Source organism: Clinocottus analis, unplaced genomic scaffold (assembly GCF_023055335.1).
Source record: "Clinocottus analis isolate CAN_PGR_092001 unplaced genomic scaffold, fCliAna1.0.p SCAF_5, whole genome shotgun sequence".
Classification (NCBI taxonomy): domain Eukaryota; kingdom Metazoa; phylum Chordata; class Actinopteri; order Perciformes; family Cottidae; genus Clinocottus; species Clinocottus analis.
Window position 1 is genome coordinate 8,361,444 of NW_027176207.1, and position 21,367 is coordinate 8,382,810.

The 21,367-nt window shown below is 38.9% G+C and overlaps 1 protein-coding gene across 2 annotated transcripts; it reads right to left on the reverse strand.

The window, feature by feature from the left end:
- Positions 1-10,882: 10,882 nt before the first annotated feature.
- cchcr1 (coiled-coil alpha-helical rod protein 1) lies at positions 10,883-20,090 on the reverse strand. 2 transcript variants are annotated; one of them, XR_011079944.1, is made up of 20 exons: positions 19,770-20,090; positions 19,110-19,386; positions 18,840-19,007; positions 18,631-18,748; positions 18,235-18,426; positions 17,928-18,091; positions 17,718-17,832; positions 17,500-17,610; positions 16,725-16,865; positions 16,529-16,639; positions 16,175-16,281; positions 15,936-16,048; positions 15,762-15,834; positions 14,932-15,050; positions 14,637-14,825; positions 13,311-13,412; positions 13,039-13,172; positions 12,812-12,947; positions 12,533-12,717; positions 10,883-10,901 (listed from the first exon to the last, which is right to left on the reverse strand). XR_011079944.1 is itself a non-coding variant. In XM_068599720.1 (19 exons), exons 1-19 carry the CDS (start codon positions 19,837-19,839, stop codon positions 12,587-12,589), a joined length of 2,571 nt encoding a protein of 856 aa, XP_068455821.1. In that variant the 5' UTR covers positions 19,840-20,090; the 3' UTR covers positions 11,846-12,586. The 2 variants fall into 2 exon arrangements, 1 of the variants encoding a protein (XP_068455821.1); XM_068599720.1 differs by lacking the exon at positions 10,883-10,901 and having other exon boundaries at positions 11,846-12,717.
- Between the last annotated feature and the right edge of the window lie 1,277 nt (positions 20,091-21,367).

Here is a 21,367-nt window from a genome sequence, read left to right on the forward strand (position 1 = left end):
CATTCAAGTTAAATCACTTTATTCCCTTCAGCATTGCTTACTCAGTGTGGACGACGCTTACATTCCATTAGATTAACTGAACAATACAATATCAATTATGCTCACAAAGCGAGGTTTGTTGGAACAATACTGTATCTGTGTATTATATATATATATATATATATATATATATATATATATATATATATATATATATATATATATATATATATATACACACACACCCACACACACACACACACACAATATATGTGTACTGGAGTGGTAGAAATCATTACAGTTTCCTGTTTAGGCTGCTGCAAAACCAGCACAGCAGAACAGCTACAAAGTCTGCGCTTATTGATCTAGATGTGATTTAATGCTTGGCATACAACTCTCATCTTTCATGGGACACAGCGAGTAGAACAACTGCACTATAATTAACTTACATTTTATGAGTGAAAACAATATGTGGATGGTATGACCTTTACGCAGACGTACAGTACACCACAGCTTGTACGTCGTTTAATGATACGATCTGGCTGCCACTTGAAGAATGATCCAATTAGTTTCAGTCGGCTTGAATATAAACTCTGATTGTTTAAATGAAATCAATGCAAAACACAAGATGTGTCGGGATATCAGCGACTGAAAAATGTATAATATAGCAGAAAGTGCAGTCTGCAATAAACTGCTCTTTAGCAAGTTCTCCATGCTGTTGAAGCAGAGACTATATACAAATGATTGGTGTGGTGAGATGAGATGTGGTGAGGGATAAAGCTTGTTAAACTTTAATCCCAAAAAGTTTCATTGAGCTCTTCTTTTTACTTTGATAAATCCAAACGCAACACTCTCACTACAAAATGTCTGAATAATATAGCAGTGTTAGATTGTTACAACCTGCTAAATACGCAACTTTAAACCTAAATATCTTAATGGAACTTCTAATGTGTGCCACCTAAAACCCTGAAACAAAGAGCTTTATCTCAGCATTTCATCAAAAAAGTGCCACAAGAGCCTTTTGTTATGTTTTTGAGACAATACTGCGACAACATAACACCACTCTAACCACCGTTGTTTGATCGACCACCACCCCTTTGCTTGTTATCACCTATTTATTTGACAATGGGTTTTTTTTTTCACAATCCGCACCAACTGAAGAATGCTTGCTTCATACTTTGCTTAAATGAGCTTGTCACCTCTTAATCTGACAGCCGTAACAGTTGAGGAAGGAGGATGATCCTCCGGAGACGTGTGCGGGGATAAAAGCACAAACACTCTGTTGTTGTGTGCCCGGCCTATGCGCCCCCACAAATGGTCTTTGGCGTCTTATGGCATACAAAGCTCATGATAGACAGGTGCGGCCCAAAAAAAGCGTCTCCTCAATTGTCTTCCCCTCCTCGGCAGGGAAAGTAACTTAAAGGAAGAAACTTTGCTGCAGTAAATTAATTACCAAACGTCTTCAAAATGAAGATTATGCATTTATTATACCCTCCTCAATAAGTTGGTTTGAAGGTACAGCATTTCAATATGTGCTAGAAGTCTTTAGGAGAGCGTTCAGGTTACCTCCTCAGCTCACCTTGGGCAAACTTCCCACTTTCCACCGTGGCAAATGAGATCTGCTCAGGGAGTCTCTCACTCTCTGTCTGATACACAGCCTCTTTAGCAGGATTCAATTGAGTGTAAATGTCACCAGGTCGTTCCAGAGCTTCATATGGAGTTTAAGTAAAAATGACATTCATGAGGTGTCGACCATATGGTGGGTGCAATTAATAGCATGGTGTTGTTCTGGCATCGGTCCACGGGGCTAACAGTGTGAGCAATGTGACTATGAACCACACACCTCTGCACTGCTTGAAGTGGTCTTAGGTTGGATTTAAAATAGAATAACGTGTCTACTGTGACATGCAACGCTAACCACAGGTATCACAGAACAAACATGTTAAATCACTTGTCAATCTGTCAAAGTCTGTGGACTTAACCTTGTTTTATATATAGCGGTGGCTTGTTATAACCCACAGATTTATGCACACCAGTTGTAAGCCTCGGGGAGCAGAATGGCCTAAATACAGACAGTGTAACATGTAGCAATGCTAACAGAGAGGACACAGTTACAATCACACACATCATACATCCACAGTCATTAAGTCATCAAAAAGGCAACTGATTTAAACTCAGTTGTAATAATTCTTTGAAAGTCAGTGTGACCATTCGTCAAACAGATGCCAATATGTGAATGATAACCTTTGAGGCTCAATTGTCTACATCCCTTTCATCATTTCTGAAGCATTTAGCAAAGCTGTGTATGTTTTACTAATTTTATTTAACAGTTTATTAATGCATATGATTAGTGCTTTAGGGATTGAAACTGCTCTTGTTTATTTAGTAAAAGTCATTGCTTTAGTGTCATTACTCAGAGCTGGAACCTGTGAAATTGGATGTGGATCTTTGCAGCCAAATGTGCGGCACTGCATTTCACATTTAAGATGACATTAGGGCCAAAGCCTGCTGGGAGAATTGAAAAGTGCACAGCAGAAGTGCTTTGATGCATGCGCGGCCTCATTTTCCAGGGGCAGATAACGTAAATTGGTTGGCATTGGATAATTAAAGATGAGAGCTCCAGTTGTAAACAATATCTTCAAAAACAAACAGTCAACTGTGTAAGTAAAGCATTATTTATTCTTGATCAGGGATCAAGAGGGAGCAAATACAATCTTATAAAGTGTGATGTACATGTTGATACTGGATGCTCAGCAGATCAGACTGCAGCATACTGCGATCAGAGTTTTCATTCACCCACTACTACACAAAGACAGATGACCTGAGGAAATAGTGTGCAGTGGATTAACTTGGATAAATTATACATGAGCCAGCGCCAAAGCCAAAACCCTGGATATATGCAACATGTCAGAAAAGTGGCTCCCAAGAGAGGCTTTACGTGTAACTCAACAATAAAGTAATGCCCCGTAAAATTCCTGAGATGAAATGATGATATTGTACTTTGTGTTATGGTTCCCAAGGTCAGGGGCCAGGCTGCAATAAGGAGTCTTAAGCTCCCCAGAAAGGTCAGGAGATGAAAAGAGCAGGCTGAGTGCTATAAAACTTCACGATAAAACCTTTCATGTTTCATTCTGCGAAGGCTTCCTGTAAATTGCTTATATATTTATGGCTCAACATAGAGTTTCAGTTACAGTGAGTGCACCGGGCCTCACAACATCTCACAGCACATTCATTTTATTACTCATCTCTTGGAGATTTTCTGTTTGATCTTCACCATTCACATCTTATTTAATGATACATTTTCCTTCTAATCATTAGAGGAAGTTCTGATACAGTTATATATATATATATATATATATATATATATATATATATATATATATATATATATATATATATATATATATATTGAGGTTCAAGTTTTAGTGCAAAAATAAATGTGTTTATGAGTGGAAACAAACAAATACATGGCTCCAGAGTGCGACCAAAAAACCTGTTAAGTGCGACTAAACATTTGCATTGGTCGCACTGGGGCGCCTGACATTTAGCAGGTCTGTCTGTTTCAGTTTGATCTATGAAATGAACTATTGATTGTTTTCTGCTTGTCAAGAAATATGCTGGGATGCCCGTTACACTTGTCCCCAGACTAAAAGGCCCAGAACAGACATCATCGTCAGAGGTAAAGGCTCCCCCGCCTCCACATGTTAAAATGCCTCACCCTGACCAGAGGTGCTTGATTCATTTTAGCTGGATAGGGGGAAAAATGTGTCTGTGTGAGAAGCTGTAAATGTAATAACACACGACAACTTTTCTGCAAATTTCCATATTCAACCGCAGTCTGCTCTGAGTTCTTCCACCGTCAAATTCTCTCACTCTCTCACTCTCACTCTCTCTCTCTCTCTCTCTCTCTCTCTCTCTCTCTCTAAGCATACAATAGCTTCTCTTATGTCAAGACAAATATGGGAATATGTTAATTGCCCTGAAACCCTGCCTTGGCTATATTCACTTGGTAATACCTTGAGCATGGTGTGGCCTTTTTTACATTATGTTTAGTCTCTCCTCTGGTTCGGGGCGAGAAGACAAAGCCATAAAGTGGATCAAGTTTAACGTCTTCAGTGGAGATGGCCTCATCTGACTCATAAACATGTATCTGCATCTGTATTTCTGTTTTCAATCATTTAGTTACATAATGCACTTAAGAAGTATTATTGTAGTGCCATGAAGGTGCACCTGAATCATGTGCTGCTGCCTCTAAATGAAGAAGTAGGGGCATCAGTGCAGCTCATGTTAAGTTAGTCTGGAGCCCTGGAATATCTCTTTATAAGCAGACAAGCCAGATAGAGTGATAATCTGTGTGCAGCGCCAGTGAGTCCAGTGTTACAGTGATGCGTACGGAGGCTGCTGCGGGCTGAAGGAAGCCCACATATAATATTTTTCTGCAGCCGGGTGCAGATGTGTCCTACCATGACACCGGCTTTCGCTGGCAGCTCGAGGTAATCAGTCCATTGCAGCGTGTCCACAGCAGACGATGTCTCTGTGTTTGTCCTTCAAGTGATAACTACAGAACCTCCTTAAAGATGGAAACTGTAAATATCATTAATTAATACATTATTTTACGGTCTGGTTTTATTGCTTTCCTTTTTTTCCCCTTCTCTTGATCTCAGCTCACTTGTGGTATAAGTATAGACGTCACTTTAGATTAAGAGGTTACAAGACCTTCAAACACAAGGTAGGGAAAACTTTTTTCCTTTGAGGATGTTTGAATTTCTTTTCCATTTTCTATTAGTTTAGAATACCCAACTTTGGCAAGTATTGCATGTGTTAAATGTGAAGAAAGAGACAGATTAGTGACTTACTGTATATCATTAATTCTTCATGTATAACAGCATACCTAAAGAGTTCCTCGATCTGACTACACTCCTGCGAAAAGAAAAGATTGAAATAATTGAGTGTATAGGCATGCTTGCAGCTTTGTGAATCTGTGAAGCTGAACGCAGATGCTAACAGGCTCACAATGGCAACGCTAGCACGCCAATGCTCAAGGTAGGTTTATCATGTCCACATTTTAGTTTAGCTTGATTGCTCATTAGCACGTATTCAGATGTTTGGAAGGTGTTAAGTCATAAACTACACTACAGTGTTGCATTGCAACTAATAGATAAACAAAGCTAGCATGCTAAAAACAAAGGTGACAATCAAGAAAAACACCCTGCAGCAAATAGGCGATTTAGTAAATGGAACACATTTGGCCCAGTCTTAAAAGTATTCGCATGGGCAGTATAATTTGTTAAATAGTAGACACACAGTATCTCTGTTTACGAGGCTAATGAAGGAACTAAAGTGTGTACATGCCACCTGGCAGATTTATTGCAATAATTACTGAGCTCTGTGCACTAAATGCAGTCGAGTATGTGTATATATGCCTTCATAAAGTATTTAACCCACATTTCACATTACTGCATTCTTAAGTGTTGAAGCTCAAATTCAAACTGTAAATCTGAATATATTGTATACTTACTGTGCATTTAGGAGAATACAGAATCTAGAAGTGGGAGCTCTGCCATGGAAGCACTTATCGATAATTAACAGGATTTTAAAATCAAATGGAAACATGCAGAGAGATAGCGGTAATCGGGAAAAAAGTCTTAGTAAGGAGACTTTGCTTAGAGGCTGACGGCAGAATCTCAAACAAACTGAAGAGGAATTTAAGGGTGACGGTGTTACGCAAGTAGAAAGTGCATCAAAATAATTTAAACAGGCTGTGACAAAGCCCTGTGAGGAAAAGAATGAGAAGATCCTTGAATAACCCAGCTAAAGCTCTTAAACAATGTTCATTGAAGACCTGGCGTGACTCAAGAGATACTGCAGCTGATCACTCCCCATCCATCTTCACTAAAATGGAGCAAATCTACAATGGATAATGGGGCAAAATCCCAAACTTCAAATGCACCAAGTTGACACAGACTCAAAATTGCTCTCGGTGCTCATGCTCCTTAAAAAAAATGCTTTCACAACTGAACGTGTATCTGACTGAGACACTGTACGTCTTTTCAATAAAGCCCCAAACTGTGATGAGCCAGCTGGGCCCATTAAGACCATTCATCCCATCAGAGGCTGATCTTGCAGGTTGTATGTCAATGCAGTGGGAATATTGGAACTAAGTCAGCCACAAACAATCATTTACATTATCGATTAATTTAATTCAAAATTATTTTGTACAGCTCAAAATCACAAATACAAGTTTGCCTCGGAGGGCTTCACAATCTGTACACATCCGACAACCCTGTCCCGGGACCTCACAGGAAACAATCTGCTGATTATCTTCTCACGTCAGCGTTTTGGTGACATGTCAACCCAAATGTTTTCATGAATGAAGAATGTGAGCATCAAATCCTCACGTTTGAGAAGCTGGAGCGAGCAAAAGAGCAAATCTTTTTTTTTGTAAAGACTATTTAAATACCATATTGAATAATTTTATAATTTCTTTTAAAAAGAAAAGTCATTTCTTTAAAAAAAGAAAAGTTATTTCTTCCGGCTCGCTGTGACTACACAAGCTTTTTCTCCCTGGCAGTTGTCATAGCAATCACAATGATGCTTGGAGACTATAATGTCTTATATTTATATTTATGTATTTGCTGTGAACTTTAAATCTCCACTCAAAAAGTATATGGATGTGGATACAGACAACACAATCTGTTACATGTTAGACAGGTAAATCATACATTTTTTGCTTCACTCGTGAAAACCTCCCACTGCATCTTTATATAACCCAGTTTAATGCTTCCTGTTGTGATGTATACGAGTCTCCAACCATGAGCCACTGAGAGTAGTCTGCTTTTTACTCAAAAACCTGCGTACGCTATAAATAGTTTTTCAATAAAATAATCTCATAAAAAAAAAGTTAAATCACTTTAGATGAGTTTATCGTCCATCTTAAATTTCATAATACCTATTATTATAGCATATCTGTTGAACAAAGGGAAGCTGAAGGCAATGTTTCTATGTAGAGGAATAAATTACAGCGCTTTGTAATCATCAGGCGCATTTCTTCAATGCAAAAAACAGAAAGGTATTTATTGTTTTCATAATGCATAATTGCTTCAGCTTACTAGTATTTCCTTTCCTCTTTGCATGGTGAAAAACTGTGATAATATAATTGAAATCATTCTTTCCCACTGGGGGTAAAAGTCCACTTGTCCATCACTATATTAAGTATGTAATTAAACTGTCACATATTAATCCTCTTAAAAAGAGCAGCAACTGAAACAAATTGTATTTTGTAGAACAGATTTCTTGCAAATGAAGAAAAGAGTGAAATGAAAGTCTAAAAATCATTAAAAGTTGGAAAGTTTTTTTGGAACAGCATGTTAGTAACCGGAGGGAGCTAAGGTGCAGCAGTACAGAATATTAATGTAAATTTGATTAAACATTCCCACATCTTTATGTGAATATCCCTCAGGCAAAGCGCTTACAGAACAAAACAAATTACTCTCGCAATTATAATAATCAATGTTCTGTTTTCTCTTTTTCTGCCTGATGTGAGCTCAACAACAGATGTTTTAAAGGACAGAACATACGACTTCCTGCCCTTTGGCTGACTTTCCACTTATTTTCTTCCCCCAGTTCATATTCCCTTAAACGGAGGATACGTCATGTGATGAATTAAAATGACAAATATTCAATGACAATTTTCAAAAAAACAAATTGTGAAAATGGTTCGAGAGTGCTGCATTTTTTTTCTTCTCATTCTGCTCATGCAAGAAATGCCAGAAGCAGCTGATTCAGTCTAAATTGCTTGTAATCTCATCCAACAGCAAAGCACTTTCTGAATGCAATGTTTACTGCCAACATTTCTAAATGTTCCAAATACAAAGAAAGCGGGCACCTCTGACTGTATTTTAAATGCATATTCGATGCTCACTGAGGTTATATAAGCATAAGCTCATTAAATACAAAACTACGGTGGTGAACAGAAGGCACCCATGACACTGATGGAGAAACTAAGATTCTGATACCCGATGAATTGGACAAGATGTGATGCTAATTGCAATCTACACAGATACAAGCACATTTTATATTTGATCTAAGTGATTCACACTATTTTTGTTATACAAGATAATTAAAAATCTTTTAAGGTGGACTGCGAGCCTGCAAGCAAATTTGAAAGGTTTTTCAGATCTGAACAAGCAGTTGTGTCAAATAATTTGCACGTTTGTTGACCACAGAGGTCTATAACACCGCATAGATGAGGAAATCAAATCATATTTGTTTAGCAGATCTGGGCCTGGATTGAAACTTGATAGATATTTGTTCATGAAAACTTTTGGACTGAAGTTCCCGTGCGGGTGCTACTCTTGACATGCGCTTCAATAGCTTTGCACACACAGTTTGCACACACAGTGATGTGCACATAACTCCACCACTCCTTCCAAATGAGCCACCAATCCTCACTTTTAACGAAGTGATTCCACCTCAGCAAAAACGTCACTAATCCTCAAGACTTCTACAAATTTACTTTTCCTATTTTTAGTTTATTAAGCAGCTAAAATACATGCAGACCAGGAGCCTTTTTCTTTTGCCGCAATGTGTTCACAAAAGGTGTGACGTACCCTTTACATCTGTTCATTCATTCATTCATTCATGCGTCTGTTAGACGCCGCCAACATTTCAACGCTGCATTCCAAATCACACTAATCATCTCAGAGGGAAACTGCAAATACAGCCGCAAACAAGTCGGCTAATTGGCACAGGTGGAGACGTCCTCATGCATGGATGACGGCACGTTTACCTTTGCTTTTTAGAAAAGAAACCACATGCGTAATCTCGCTTTTGACATTTTGTTTTTTATAGAAGAGGTCTGGTTTCCGGCTATTCTTTTTATTAATCTGAAATGGAAAAAAAAAATCTATCGTTTACTTAGATCACTTTAAATTATGTACACTTACATCACAAGAAATCTGCATCAATTACACATAGTGTAGAAAATAGATACTGTACGGTTTGCTGTAGTTTGATGATTGGACACTTCAGTCCACTGCAACTCTCTATACAATGCCCCACATTGCCTGAAAACTATAAATAGGGTTACTTGGCTGCCTTTCCTTGCAAAGCTCCTCCGTGGCTGCTGCTCTACCCTGTAGCATGGCCTGCCACCGCACCAGGCTCTGATGCAGCATGCAGAACTGGTGGTCGACACCCCTGACTTCATGGATCACATCAACCTCACGCACACTGCTTCGAGTCTGCTCCGACCTCCGGCCCTGCAAGAACTTGGCGGACTGAGAATGTGATGTTCTTTGCAGCTTGTAATCCTCTAATCTACACTAATAGCAACAGTGCTGGGATGCTTTAAATGATATGTTTGAGGAACAGCTTTCAAGTCATTTAGAGAATCAGTGGTTAGAATTGACCAGTTTCAGGGACTTTTGTTGCATATTCCAATCACTGGCTGCAGCAAATTGAATGAGGACTGGCCCCTAGAGGACTCGACTTAGGGGACATTTGGCGAAGTGCGACAGAGCATATTGTAGGAGGAGGTTAAGTTTCCGCAACGCTTAAGACGTGGTGTGAAGTTCGACTTTGGCTCTGGCCAGTTAGCGATGCAGTAAGTTTGCTCTGTGAGCAGCACAGATAGAACACCTGACAGCCAGGAAGAGTAAAGCAACAAGCTGTGAAGTTGTGCCTTGAATATCATCAACATAATCTAGCAACAGGAAACTGGTCACCTGGACCATGCAGGCATTTTGCAAAGAGCACCTGACCTCCAGCAGATGCTTCTCCCTGTGGAGGACAACACAGCACTCTCTTAACACTCGCAACAGATTTGTAATATTTTGGATTCTATATGTTGTCTCATGAATATTTAACACAATACCATAAGGTGTAGCAATAATAAGGCCATAAATCATGTCTTGAACACAAACCAACAACATTAAGGGAAAGGGCAAAATGTATTCCACAACTTCCAATCAGTGGAAAGGACCTGCAGATTCGGACGTTGTGTTTACGCCAGAAAAAATAAGTATAGACATGTGCTTTGGCGCAGACACTCGGTGACGGGCAGGAGCGATGACAGCAGATGTTTGGCTTTGACACGCTGCACTGTGACAGCACAGTATCCGCCTCAGAATCAGAGAGAGGAGGGTTCATACACAAGCACACGACATTACTTTGCAATCTCGATTAAAAGGCAAACACACATTTTCATGACAAAACCCCCCATGTTAGTGCAGCTTGGAGTTAGACATGTCGAAACACAGTTGGTTGTTTGTTTGAATCACAAATTTTATATACCATTCATTCTGAATTGTTAATAAAAATTCAGCTGGAGCTTATTGATTGTTTTTTATTACCTCATTTATTTCATTTCTTGTCTGGATTGCAATGCTCTACTAAATTATTCATCAAGTTAACCACGATGTTCATTTGCTCTCTCCACACTGCTGAGGCAGGGAAGATGTATAAATGCATTTATTCAGGCTTAATATCGTGACATTTATCTTTACGACACGCAAGAATTTCACATCATCCTGAACGTTTTTCACCAGAATCCTTTTCTCATGTTTGTTTGGCCGTTTATGGAGAAACACAGTACAACATTAAATGGTTCTGGACAGGTTTACTGTTCAGATTGATGCAAGAATTAAGTTAAGTACTGATGCTACAGTTGGTTGATCCTTTTCACTACATGAGCACATAGCCGCCCACGCTGTCTAACCAATAGAAATCCTATTGTGCTTCACCCTCTTCAATTATATTCCATTGAATAAACTGCACTTTGAAAAAGAATGCAGAAAAACACTGCATGTTCTGCTCTCACCTTTGACAACACCGCCCTCTGCTGGTGATGAACTGCACATGAGGACACATGATCTGCTTAACCATTTCTTTTTCTTTAAGCAGTAGGCTTGATTTAATATTTGCTGTAATGATTAAAAATTATTCATATTAGTTATATTGACAAGAATTCTGCCTTGAATGTATGATATTGAAGCATAATTTGATCTAAAGTACACAAACACCAATTGACAAAGAATGGTTACATTTGATGGCACCTTCCTTTAAGATGATCCATTTTGATGCATGTAAGTTTAGACCATACATGATTTCTAGAGTTTGTCATCGATGACATCATTGATTGTAACAGAGGCTTAATATACAATGCAAACTGTACTGCAAACTCTTTAACAGATACTGTATAAGCAACAGTGCACTGCTGAAATCCAGTATATATATCTATCTATATCCATCGATAGATAGATAGATAGATAGATAGATAGATAGATAGATAGATAGATAGATAGATAGATAGATAGATAGATAGATAGATAGATAGATATATAGTCTAATTTTATGCATTTATCCTCTGCTTGCCATGAAGAATCACCTCTCCAGCATTGAGTGTGTCCTTGCAAATTATTTTTTGATGCTCTTTGAAAATACTAATAAAGTCCAGACTTCCTACTCCATTTTTTTCTATTCTTCCTCGGTTTTCCGTGAGCCGTTTTTACCTGGAGGCTGGAAACTTTGAACTATTTATTGCAAAATGTATTAGCACTCATGACAACATGACAAATAGCACAATTATCTGGTTCATCATAATGTTTATCATCATCCATCCTACAAATTCAGCATCATTCTAAAATCCACCTCTCTAAAAAGGAAAGAAAATATTGATTTCTTCAGCAGGAAATCATAGTCTTCCAAGTTTTCTATATGTTATATAAAGAAGTCCGATGCAGCAATTGGATTAAAACTTATTCACTATAACAAAGGGACTATGCCACTGAAAATAAAAAGGGAGTAATGAATCGAGTCATACCACATCATAAGTTGCTTCATCAATATTTATCAAAATACCCAACAATTAGAATATAAAAATACTTTATTAAGTTGCACTGAAAATTAGTTGCATAACAAATAAATACTCAGACCTACAGAGAGACCTCAACAGAACAGACTTCCAAAAGGACAAAGGTAGAATTGGGCATATTCAGGTTGTTCTTGGATTTTTGTGTAGATATGTCACTGATTATGTCATACAGTATTGGACCCTTCGCTTAAAATAGCAAAAAAATAAGAAAAAAAGTCATAACCATTAACTGTTAATCGTCATAACAATTATCTTATATTACATGTAGCAAAAATATAAACTGGAAAGCCAATCTATAAAAAGGGAAATAGAATTTGAAACAAGTCAAAGACATGTGGAACAAGAGTGGTCTTAAGCCGATAATGCTGAGACTGAAACTACAGATATTTTTATAAACATTTCAACCTTTCCTTTCACCTTAATGTTTGAGTGAAATTATCTGTCTATTAGTGTATTTGAAATATTGTCTATAATTAAAAGTCATCCTGGAGATATACTCTGAAAACACATTAAAACCTTTAAAAAAACTTGAATTTATATCTGTGTTAAATTCAAGCATCATGCGTCTAGACAGCTAACGTTGTTGTCGTACACTCGGTGGCAATGTGACATGCATGGTTTTCTGATGTTTGGCTCAAACTATTTGTTTCCACTGACTGTGTGTTTGTTAATGCTGCCCACCTTTTGTACAAATGAAAGGTGCTTTTACTGGCTCCAGTGATTCATCATCAGGTATCAGCTGTGCGGTCTGCCTGTTGATGGTCCCACGCTGTCATTCTGTCCCTCCTCCTCCGCAGAGTCCTCAGAGCTGTTTACCACAGCAGCACTGAGAGAATGGAGCTCCTCCAAAACAGACAGGAGCCTCCCTGACAGGGTACAGACAGGCCAGTGGTCAGATTAGTCACGTTTATGTAAATGTGAGGATGTGTCTGACGCATAAGGAGTTAGAACACTACCTACCGTCTGCAGGAACCACAGAATGACTCCTCTCTGATGGGGGTTTTCGATATTCAATGGGAGCAGAGGAGTTTTGTCTAGCTGCTGTGTGAGCTCTTGTATACTCACTGGTCAACCCTCTTTCAGCAGCAACAGTGGCCTGCAATTTATTCAGATCATAAGAGGTCATCAGCATCAGCCGAAATGACAACATCTTTCTCAACTGTGTTTATGGCTTTAAAACGTCTTACAAATGGTGGCTGTGTGTTTTTCGCTGTCTCCCTCAGTTGTTTATTCTGGACTTCCCTCTTTGTATGTTGTCGGGTTTCTTTCATTTCGTCCTGTTTCCTTGCCGACTCTCTCTCAAACTGCCGCAAAGTCATAACTGCAAGAGACAGTACAGACAGATTGAAAGCCACGGGGAAATGCTGCTATATACTGTGTAAACAATTCCCATCATATCAGATCACAGTCTGCATTACAGATATGACTTCACCCCCTTATGCTAAACTGATCCCGCTACCTGCTTTGGTGTGCTCTCTCTTGGCCGTATTGACTTGAACCTCCATCTCTCTCAGCCTTTCAGCACAGCAGTCTTCGAGCTCAGACACTTTCTCCTGCAGGGCTGAGGGGAAGCAAGAAATGAACCATTCCTCAATACAATATTTCTTACTAAGAAACAGAATCTAATGCTCCATTACTATGTACCACAGGGAATACACTGGGTTAGTTGGCATTTCTTTGCACATGTCTTGACAAGCAAGACCTTCACAAATTCAAAGGTGATTAAATCAATTTCCAATTTCTCAATTATTGCGATGCAACCACGTAGAGGACTGAGCCCCAGCAAGGTGGCGGTAGCCTAAAAGGTCAGAAAAGGGACTTTCATTCAATATTTTTTTATCTTAGCACGAGGCAAACACTTGTTTATATTGTTGTTCAACAAAGAGAGGAATATACAGTGAAGCAATTCAAGACCTTAAATGTAAAGGAAATTAAATTTATTAGTGTGGATTTGATGTCTGCATCATTAAGCTGCTATAATAAATATTTTTATATTACCAACGGATCTCTTCATGACATCTATACAAAAGGGATCAATACTACTAACAAACCGAAAAATAAAATAATCACCTTCCTCTACAGTTCCCCTCTGCCTTCAGGTTATTTGTGTTTGTTTTTTAGGCCCACAACTTAAATACATTGTTTTGACAGTGTACCAACTGTACATTGTCAGTCTCGCACCAAATGGCAGACAGACAGTTGCTGGGGAAAAATCTTCTTTCAAAATATATATATTTTTTATTTTTGTCCTGTAACTCAACAGGGAAACACAGGAATTGTTAACAGGTAACTGTAACTTAAGAAGATGATTTGTCCGACTGCTCAAGCTTCATATTTTCTTCAGATAAGCTTTATACTATAAGGACAATGGACTTTGTCCTCCATCACTTAGACTGAAAGCACATTCGTAAGAGTTCTTATAAGGGTTGGTATGAACAGCACGCCAAGCCTCTTCAATGTACATATAGGCCACCTGACTATTGTTTGAAGAAACACTTGACCTTTAAAGAAGGTTTAAAGCCAAGAAGCTCCCAAGTGGACATTGTGGGAAAAAGGAAAACTCAGTAACACTCCCTGATCATCAGTCAAGGTGCTCTTCAAAATGTCACTTAATCCCCCAACTGCTCCGATGAAGCTACCGAGGAGAGCGGAGCGGCCAGGTGTGGCTATTTGGAAATGGCGACGAAGGGCATTTCTGAAATAGATCAGGAGTGCCTAGTTTGCTTTCCCTGGATAAGTCAAGGCTTGAAAACAGTCATGTGTCTTACGGTCACTCCTGCCTCACCACGTTCGCTGTGCTCCTGCTGGCTGAGCAGCTCAGAGCGGAGTTTCTCCAGGTTGACCTTGCTCTCCTCCAGCTGGGTCTGGATCTGCTGCAGGCTCTGCTCGGTCTCCTCTCTGCCAGCCAAAGCCTGCCGCACCTCCACACAGCTCTGCTCCAGCGCCAGCTGCTGCCGCCTCAGTTTGCTTTCATCTGAGGACGGTGTACAAAGGTGAACTGAGACACATACATTTCCAAAATAGATACCCATCAGATAACGTGGTATAAATCAGGTGTTGGGAGTTGTAGGGGTGCTCACACTGTTCTTTCAGATCAGCCAGAGTTTTCTCGATGAGCTCCGGGGTTCTTTTGAGCTCCTGTGTGAGCTTGTCTCTCTCTTCACACACCACACTAAGCTCTGTCTGAAGGTTTGTGATGCTGCAGGGCAACAAAGACAAGATGGCAGAGTAAATAAAGGAGCAGAAAATAAAGCAGAGAAGTGGCGAAGGAACTGCTTAGTGGAAGCCAAGCCCTGGTAAGAATGACTTTGTATACAAATGTCAGATTGTGATATATTGATCAGAAAATTATTCTTATTCGTAATGCAATATTGATTTCAACCACATTAACCTTACAGAGTATGACCATTTCTGGTTTTATGTCCGTCTTTGAATAGTATAAACATTAAGCTTGTAATAACAACTCTGACTAAATCTCTGAATTAATGCTGAAAGGGTTCTCGGACTCAATCAATATTCATAATTAATGCACTCCAAATCTGAGTAATGATTAATTGAATTCACTTAACACTAAAACTTCTGCTGTTTACAGCTTAAAAACGGCAAAGAGATGCTTGACGTTCTTCATTTCACATTACAGTTTGAATACTTTGGGTTGGCTGGCTTTTGATCACAATAGTTAAGCCCAATTAATTTAAAAAAGTAATTGGCAGTTAGTTGCAGAATGATGAAACGCCTTCTTAGAAAACCACTGCAGCCATTTAGAAATGCCTTGCATTCGGTCTCATGTGAGTACTTAGATGAAAAAGCTATTTTTGTAATGTAATGTTTGACATACGTATTTGCGAAACTAGATATAAAAAGAAGGCTTTCCATATTGGGCAAAGAGTGTTTGGGTGAAACCTCGTACCTGTCAGCAATGTGCTCTGTCTGTTTACTGGCCTGCTTAGCTTTCTGCAGAGCCACACTCCTCATGGTCAAACCTGAAAAACAAAAAAACATTCAGACATACTTTATTTACCAGAATTATGTAATTCAAACGGAAGCACTGTGATCTCCCCAGCAACCTCCTGTATGACTGCACCTTGTATCGTTTCCACTTGTCTTTTAGCAAAAGTTAGCCTCTGGGTGAAAGTGCTGAGCCGTGCTTGAGCTGCGTCCATTTCTGCCACCTTGCTTTCAAAGGCCACACTAAACCTGTGAAGTGCAGCAAACAATGTTTGGAAAAGACTGTAATTACACTTTCAACTGCTGTTTTTCCTTTTATTCTTTCAATTTACCACCTAATCCTCTCATTTTTGAATTCAGATAAATGTGTTTTACCCATGAACTGCCCTTGTCAGGATTATTAGTTCAGCCTCTTCTCTCTTGCTCTGTGACTTCAGCTGTGAGTTTTCGTGCTGCTCCTGGGCCAAGTCCTGTTTCAATGTCTGGGAAGAAAATTACACATAATAAAAACGTGTCATAAACGAATAAGAGGCTCAGTTTTGAGGATGTTTTTGTGACCAGCTGCTGTTCTTAAAACCTCAACCTAGCAACATTTTCATATAGTCAGCACCCTCAGCTGTGGTAAAAATGCATGAGTGTTTATCACTATCCTAAGCAGCACCAAATTTATTGTGCATCATCAAAATTTCAGACAGCTGCGTAAATCACATCACTTGCTTGTGTACTAACCTCCTTTCCCACTCTCTCCAGGTCCAGCTCAGCTATCCTGTCATCGAGACTGTGTTGGAGCACAGTAGCTCGGTGCTGCTCCTGCTTGAGCTGCTGCTCAAGGAGTTTGACCTAAAACACAGCAAAGAAATACCACACTTTAAAAACCGTGGCCATTTTTTTACTGTAGTATATTTATAGATAAAGATTTTAATACTTTTGAAAGAACTTGATCCTTTTCTCCTCTTAGTTCAATGTCCTTTGAGCGAAGCTGGACGCACAACTTAAACACTTGGTCTCTCCAGAGCCGAAGCACTTGAAGGCCTTCAGATTCATTCTTCGCAAGTGGGTCTGTGGTCTATAGGAACACATACATGTATGGTAAACACACATAGTACTTCAGCAAATGAGCATTTATATGAACATGGGTAATTATTGCACGCTAATTAGCCTCGTTTTCCAACGCATACTGAAGTTTTTCTTAGAGCAATGGGTACATGTTTTCCTTTCTTTCAACAGCTATATTAATTAAGCAACAGTGAAGTATTACCATACATCTTCAAAAACCAAAACAATAAGAGATGTTTGATGATTATGTATCTCAAGTCTCTGGAAGTTAACATGTATTCAAAACTAACCCAAACAGAGTGATACTGTACATACACAACATTTGGATGGAACACCTCAGGTGAAGTGTTCAGCCACCTGATTTAATCCTTCAGGGCTTTGCCATCCTATCTGGAGCAGCTCCATCATCAATGTAAAACCCTGTGGTTTCCTTTGGAAAACTGTCAGAAGTGCATCTACATTTTCAGACTATTGTTTTAGACTTTTGACATATGACTATGCTTGCAAACTGTATAGCCTGAAGCCAACAATTCACAATGATGGTAGTTGTTTAGTCTGCATCGGAAGCCTGCGAGCAGCAGTGCTACTGTTCACCATGTGTTACCAGCATATGCATGTGTGATGTACTGTTAAGGGACACTCACCTTCTTCACCATTTTCTCTTCTTGGAGGGCAAGTATCTCACTTACAGACTTAAATCTGACTGTCAAAAGCTCTGTGGTCATCTGAAGAGCTGCTTTCTCTCTATTCAGCTTCTACAAAATGGACAATGGTATACACATAATGGGATGAATTACTCTGCTTTAAAGTAAATATATTTACAGTAGGCTAATTGCAATCAATATGTTTGTATTGTATTCACCTCAACAGCTTCATTTAATTGTTCCTTCTCTCTTTTCTCCGGGGAAAGCTGGCCGATGTAATTTCTGAGGCTGTGCAGTGTTGCCGATTGGGTCTCAAAAGCTTGTCTCATTTGGCTGAAAAATACACATCCCCACCAAAAATAAAGTGAATCTGACTACAGAATGCAATATATGTGGAGCTCTCTCTAGTTTTAGATTGGTTGTGGCACCTTAAATGTTCTTTCAGCCCATCTCTCTCAGCAGATATCTCCACCAGAGTGCTTTTTAGCTGAAGCACTTCTGAGGTCATCGATTGAAGTCTGTCTTGTAGTTCACAGTTTGTATTTCTTGCTGCACCCACCTCTGCACAATGGGAAGCATTCAACTGTAGCAGCTGAAAGTGAAGAAAGACTAATAATGGACATTTTAAGAAACATGGAAATAGTTATCTATTATCTTAATGATATTATTGGATGCAGGCCTTAAAATCAAATCCCTCAAATCAGTATGTAAAAAGTTTATACATTCTCCACAAACCTCCACCTCCTGCTTCTTCAGCATTTCCTCCAATTGTAGAGATAGTTTAAGAATCTGCTGTTTGGCCTCCACAGCCTGTAACCTGCCCGTTTCTGCCTTTAGAGTGAGCTCTTGGGCTTCCTCTTTGCTCTTCAATACATCTCTTCTCAGCGCTGTAATTACTTCACCGGACTCGTTCTTTAATTTTTCCAGCTGCAACAAACACAAAATGTTGAGGATATATCAAACTAATCACAGTAAATTTGCAAAATTAGAACTGCTAAACTTTTATTAAGACTATACTAAAAACATCAGACTAAAGCCTGCAAAAATGAGTTATAAGATTCCAGTAAATCTCAGATGATCATTTTCAACATCGGTGTGAAAATGAAATGTTTTGTTAGTAAATAGAATTACCTGTGAGCTTATTTTCTCCTTCTGTGCACTGCTGCGAGTGAGCTCCCCTCTGATTTGGCTGAGTTCTGTCTTAGCCCGACATAGCTCTTCAAGCATTGCTTCCGATTCATGTCTCGGCCTGTCGTACAAAGATTAGGCCATGTTAAATTTGTTCAAAATGACTTATTGTTAATCTCTGTAAAATTACTTGATTGTGAAACATATTCTACCTATTCAATAAACCGTCTCTGTCTCTCATCTCTTCCCTGTGTCTCCCAGCAGTCTGCTTCAGGACGTCAACCTGCCCCTTTAACCTCTCAGCTTCAGCCTTGTGCTTCTCTGCCTCCAGGCGCCACTCAGACTCCCATCTGGACCGCTGCTCTCCTTTCTCTCCACATCTGTGTTTTGAGGGAATGGAGCTATTCATGCAAGTTCCCCAACATGCGACATAACCGTTAAACAATATTGGTATTTCTGACTATGTAGACATTGTGGGATACCTTGCACTATGGTCTGACTGGTGATCCGCATGGTTCACCCTTAGGCTGTCTCCTTGTAACATCAGGATCCTTTGATTTTCCCTTTTCAGTTCCAAGATTTCCTGTTGGGCCTGTGTGATGGCGAGCCATGGATTGTTGGGACTGGGATCCCTTGATTGGATTGAAGTTGTGCCTGGGTTTATCCATGAGATGGGTGTTGGTGACCCTTTGTGTGCTCCAGCAGACTGCACACTTGAAGTAAAATGCGAGGGGGGTACCAGGTCCTCTTGGATATTCCCTATATAACATAACATATTGTTTACGTATGTGCATGCCTTACCAGAGCTAAATACGTGTGACTAGTACTATACCAATGTAATATGTATGTTTACTCATTAACATTAGTCGTGCCAGACTAAACTTCAGAGAAAGTTACTAAAAAACATGACAACTTCACTCCTCCAGCGTTATACTCTACATATCCTTAATTACAAACGTTAGTTGGAGAGCTGACAAGTGCAGCCCAGCTTAGCGTTGTTTAGTGTTAAGCTAGTTTGCTAGGTTAAAGTTATATTGTAGGCTGACGTGAGCGAGCGCATCTTGAAGTGAACATTTGCTTTCAGGTTAACTAGGAGCAAATGTAACGTAAAACCATAACTGTAGTAAGAAGAACAAACTTACTTGAAACCGCTGATGACATAAAATCAGTGGGAACTATAAGTCTTTCTTTCCCGACGTTATGTCTCTCCATGTTCAAGAGATGAGTCAAACCTTGCGAATCAGACAAGGTGCTTTTAGGTGCTATTTTACGTTAATTCTCCCGCGAAACAAGTTGATCGTGGTTGCCTTAGTTACAACGGTAACTTGGGTTATTTCCGCCAGAAAACTTTTGCTGCTCATTGTGCACGTCGGTTAAACTACAAACACCTGAAGTATCCCGGCAACTAGCATGTCTCTGACCTTAATGGCAATGAAATAACTTATCGAAGATAACTGAACTGACAGACGTTACAAATGCGCAATGCATCATGGGAGAGAGGAAAGTATATTGTGTTAAGATTCCCTGGGTATTGTCTTACAGGCTTGTTATTTCTCGCAGGCTGCCCATATTTCCCTACAGTCACAAGAATCCTGCGTTCATGCCTTCATTATATACATTGGCTGCTCCGTTTTCGGGGTCCGTGACAAGTCCACTATATAACCAAGGTAACAGCTTACCTGACAGACCGAGTTCAGGACAAAAAGTCCACCACCCGACGTGTTGTTGCACAGGGGTGGAGCATATGAGTTTGATTGACACACGGCATTCTACACTAAAGGAGGGATGGTTCTAATTTCACACATAATCTATACATAACATTAATAATCTGGAATGTTCCAGTTTATTCTTCTGAAGGTGGTCCCATGAGGCATTTGTAGAAAAGAGACTGTAGTTGCACCAAGTGAAGTTATTGAAAGTAAGCCATTCCTTCTTTGCCTGGGCCTCTGTCACCTCATGAACACCCAGGGGTATCTAACAACCTGACCATTTGTGCTTAATATTCCAGTCCTGCAGAAAAGGGAGCACAGAGCATGCAGGGCAGCGAATAAGTGCAGCTTTGAATGGTAATTGGTGATAATTTGGTTATGTAACTGAATACGTGGTTTGAGGTGCATCTATAAATATGTTACCTCCAACTTTGAAATTATCAGCATATGACTAATTTACATTATGCATTTACATATTTTGACAGATTTCTGTGTGCTTACTTTCCTCCTTCTGCAGTAATGCACATTTTGTACATACTGCATTTGTGCTGTAAATATATATATATATATATATATATATATATATATATATATATATATATATATATATATATATATATATATATATATATATATATATATATATATATATATATATATATATATATAAGCTCACCTTCAAATGAAGGACTTTTATTTTTCCTCTGGTGCCTTCAGAAGCCATACACTTTTCTTTGCTCTTAGTATCCTCTTCTCCACAGTTGCCACAATCCACATTCCCCTTGGGGTTCATTAAATTGTCATATGTTATAATCTAATCTATTCATGGAGACAGACACATTTCAATTTGATTATATTTACGTAAAGAATCATATACATATATATATATATATATATATATATATATATATATATATATATATATATATATATATATATATATATATATACATACATATATATATATATACATATATATATATATATATATATATATATATATATATATATATATATATATATATATATAT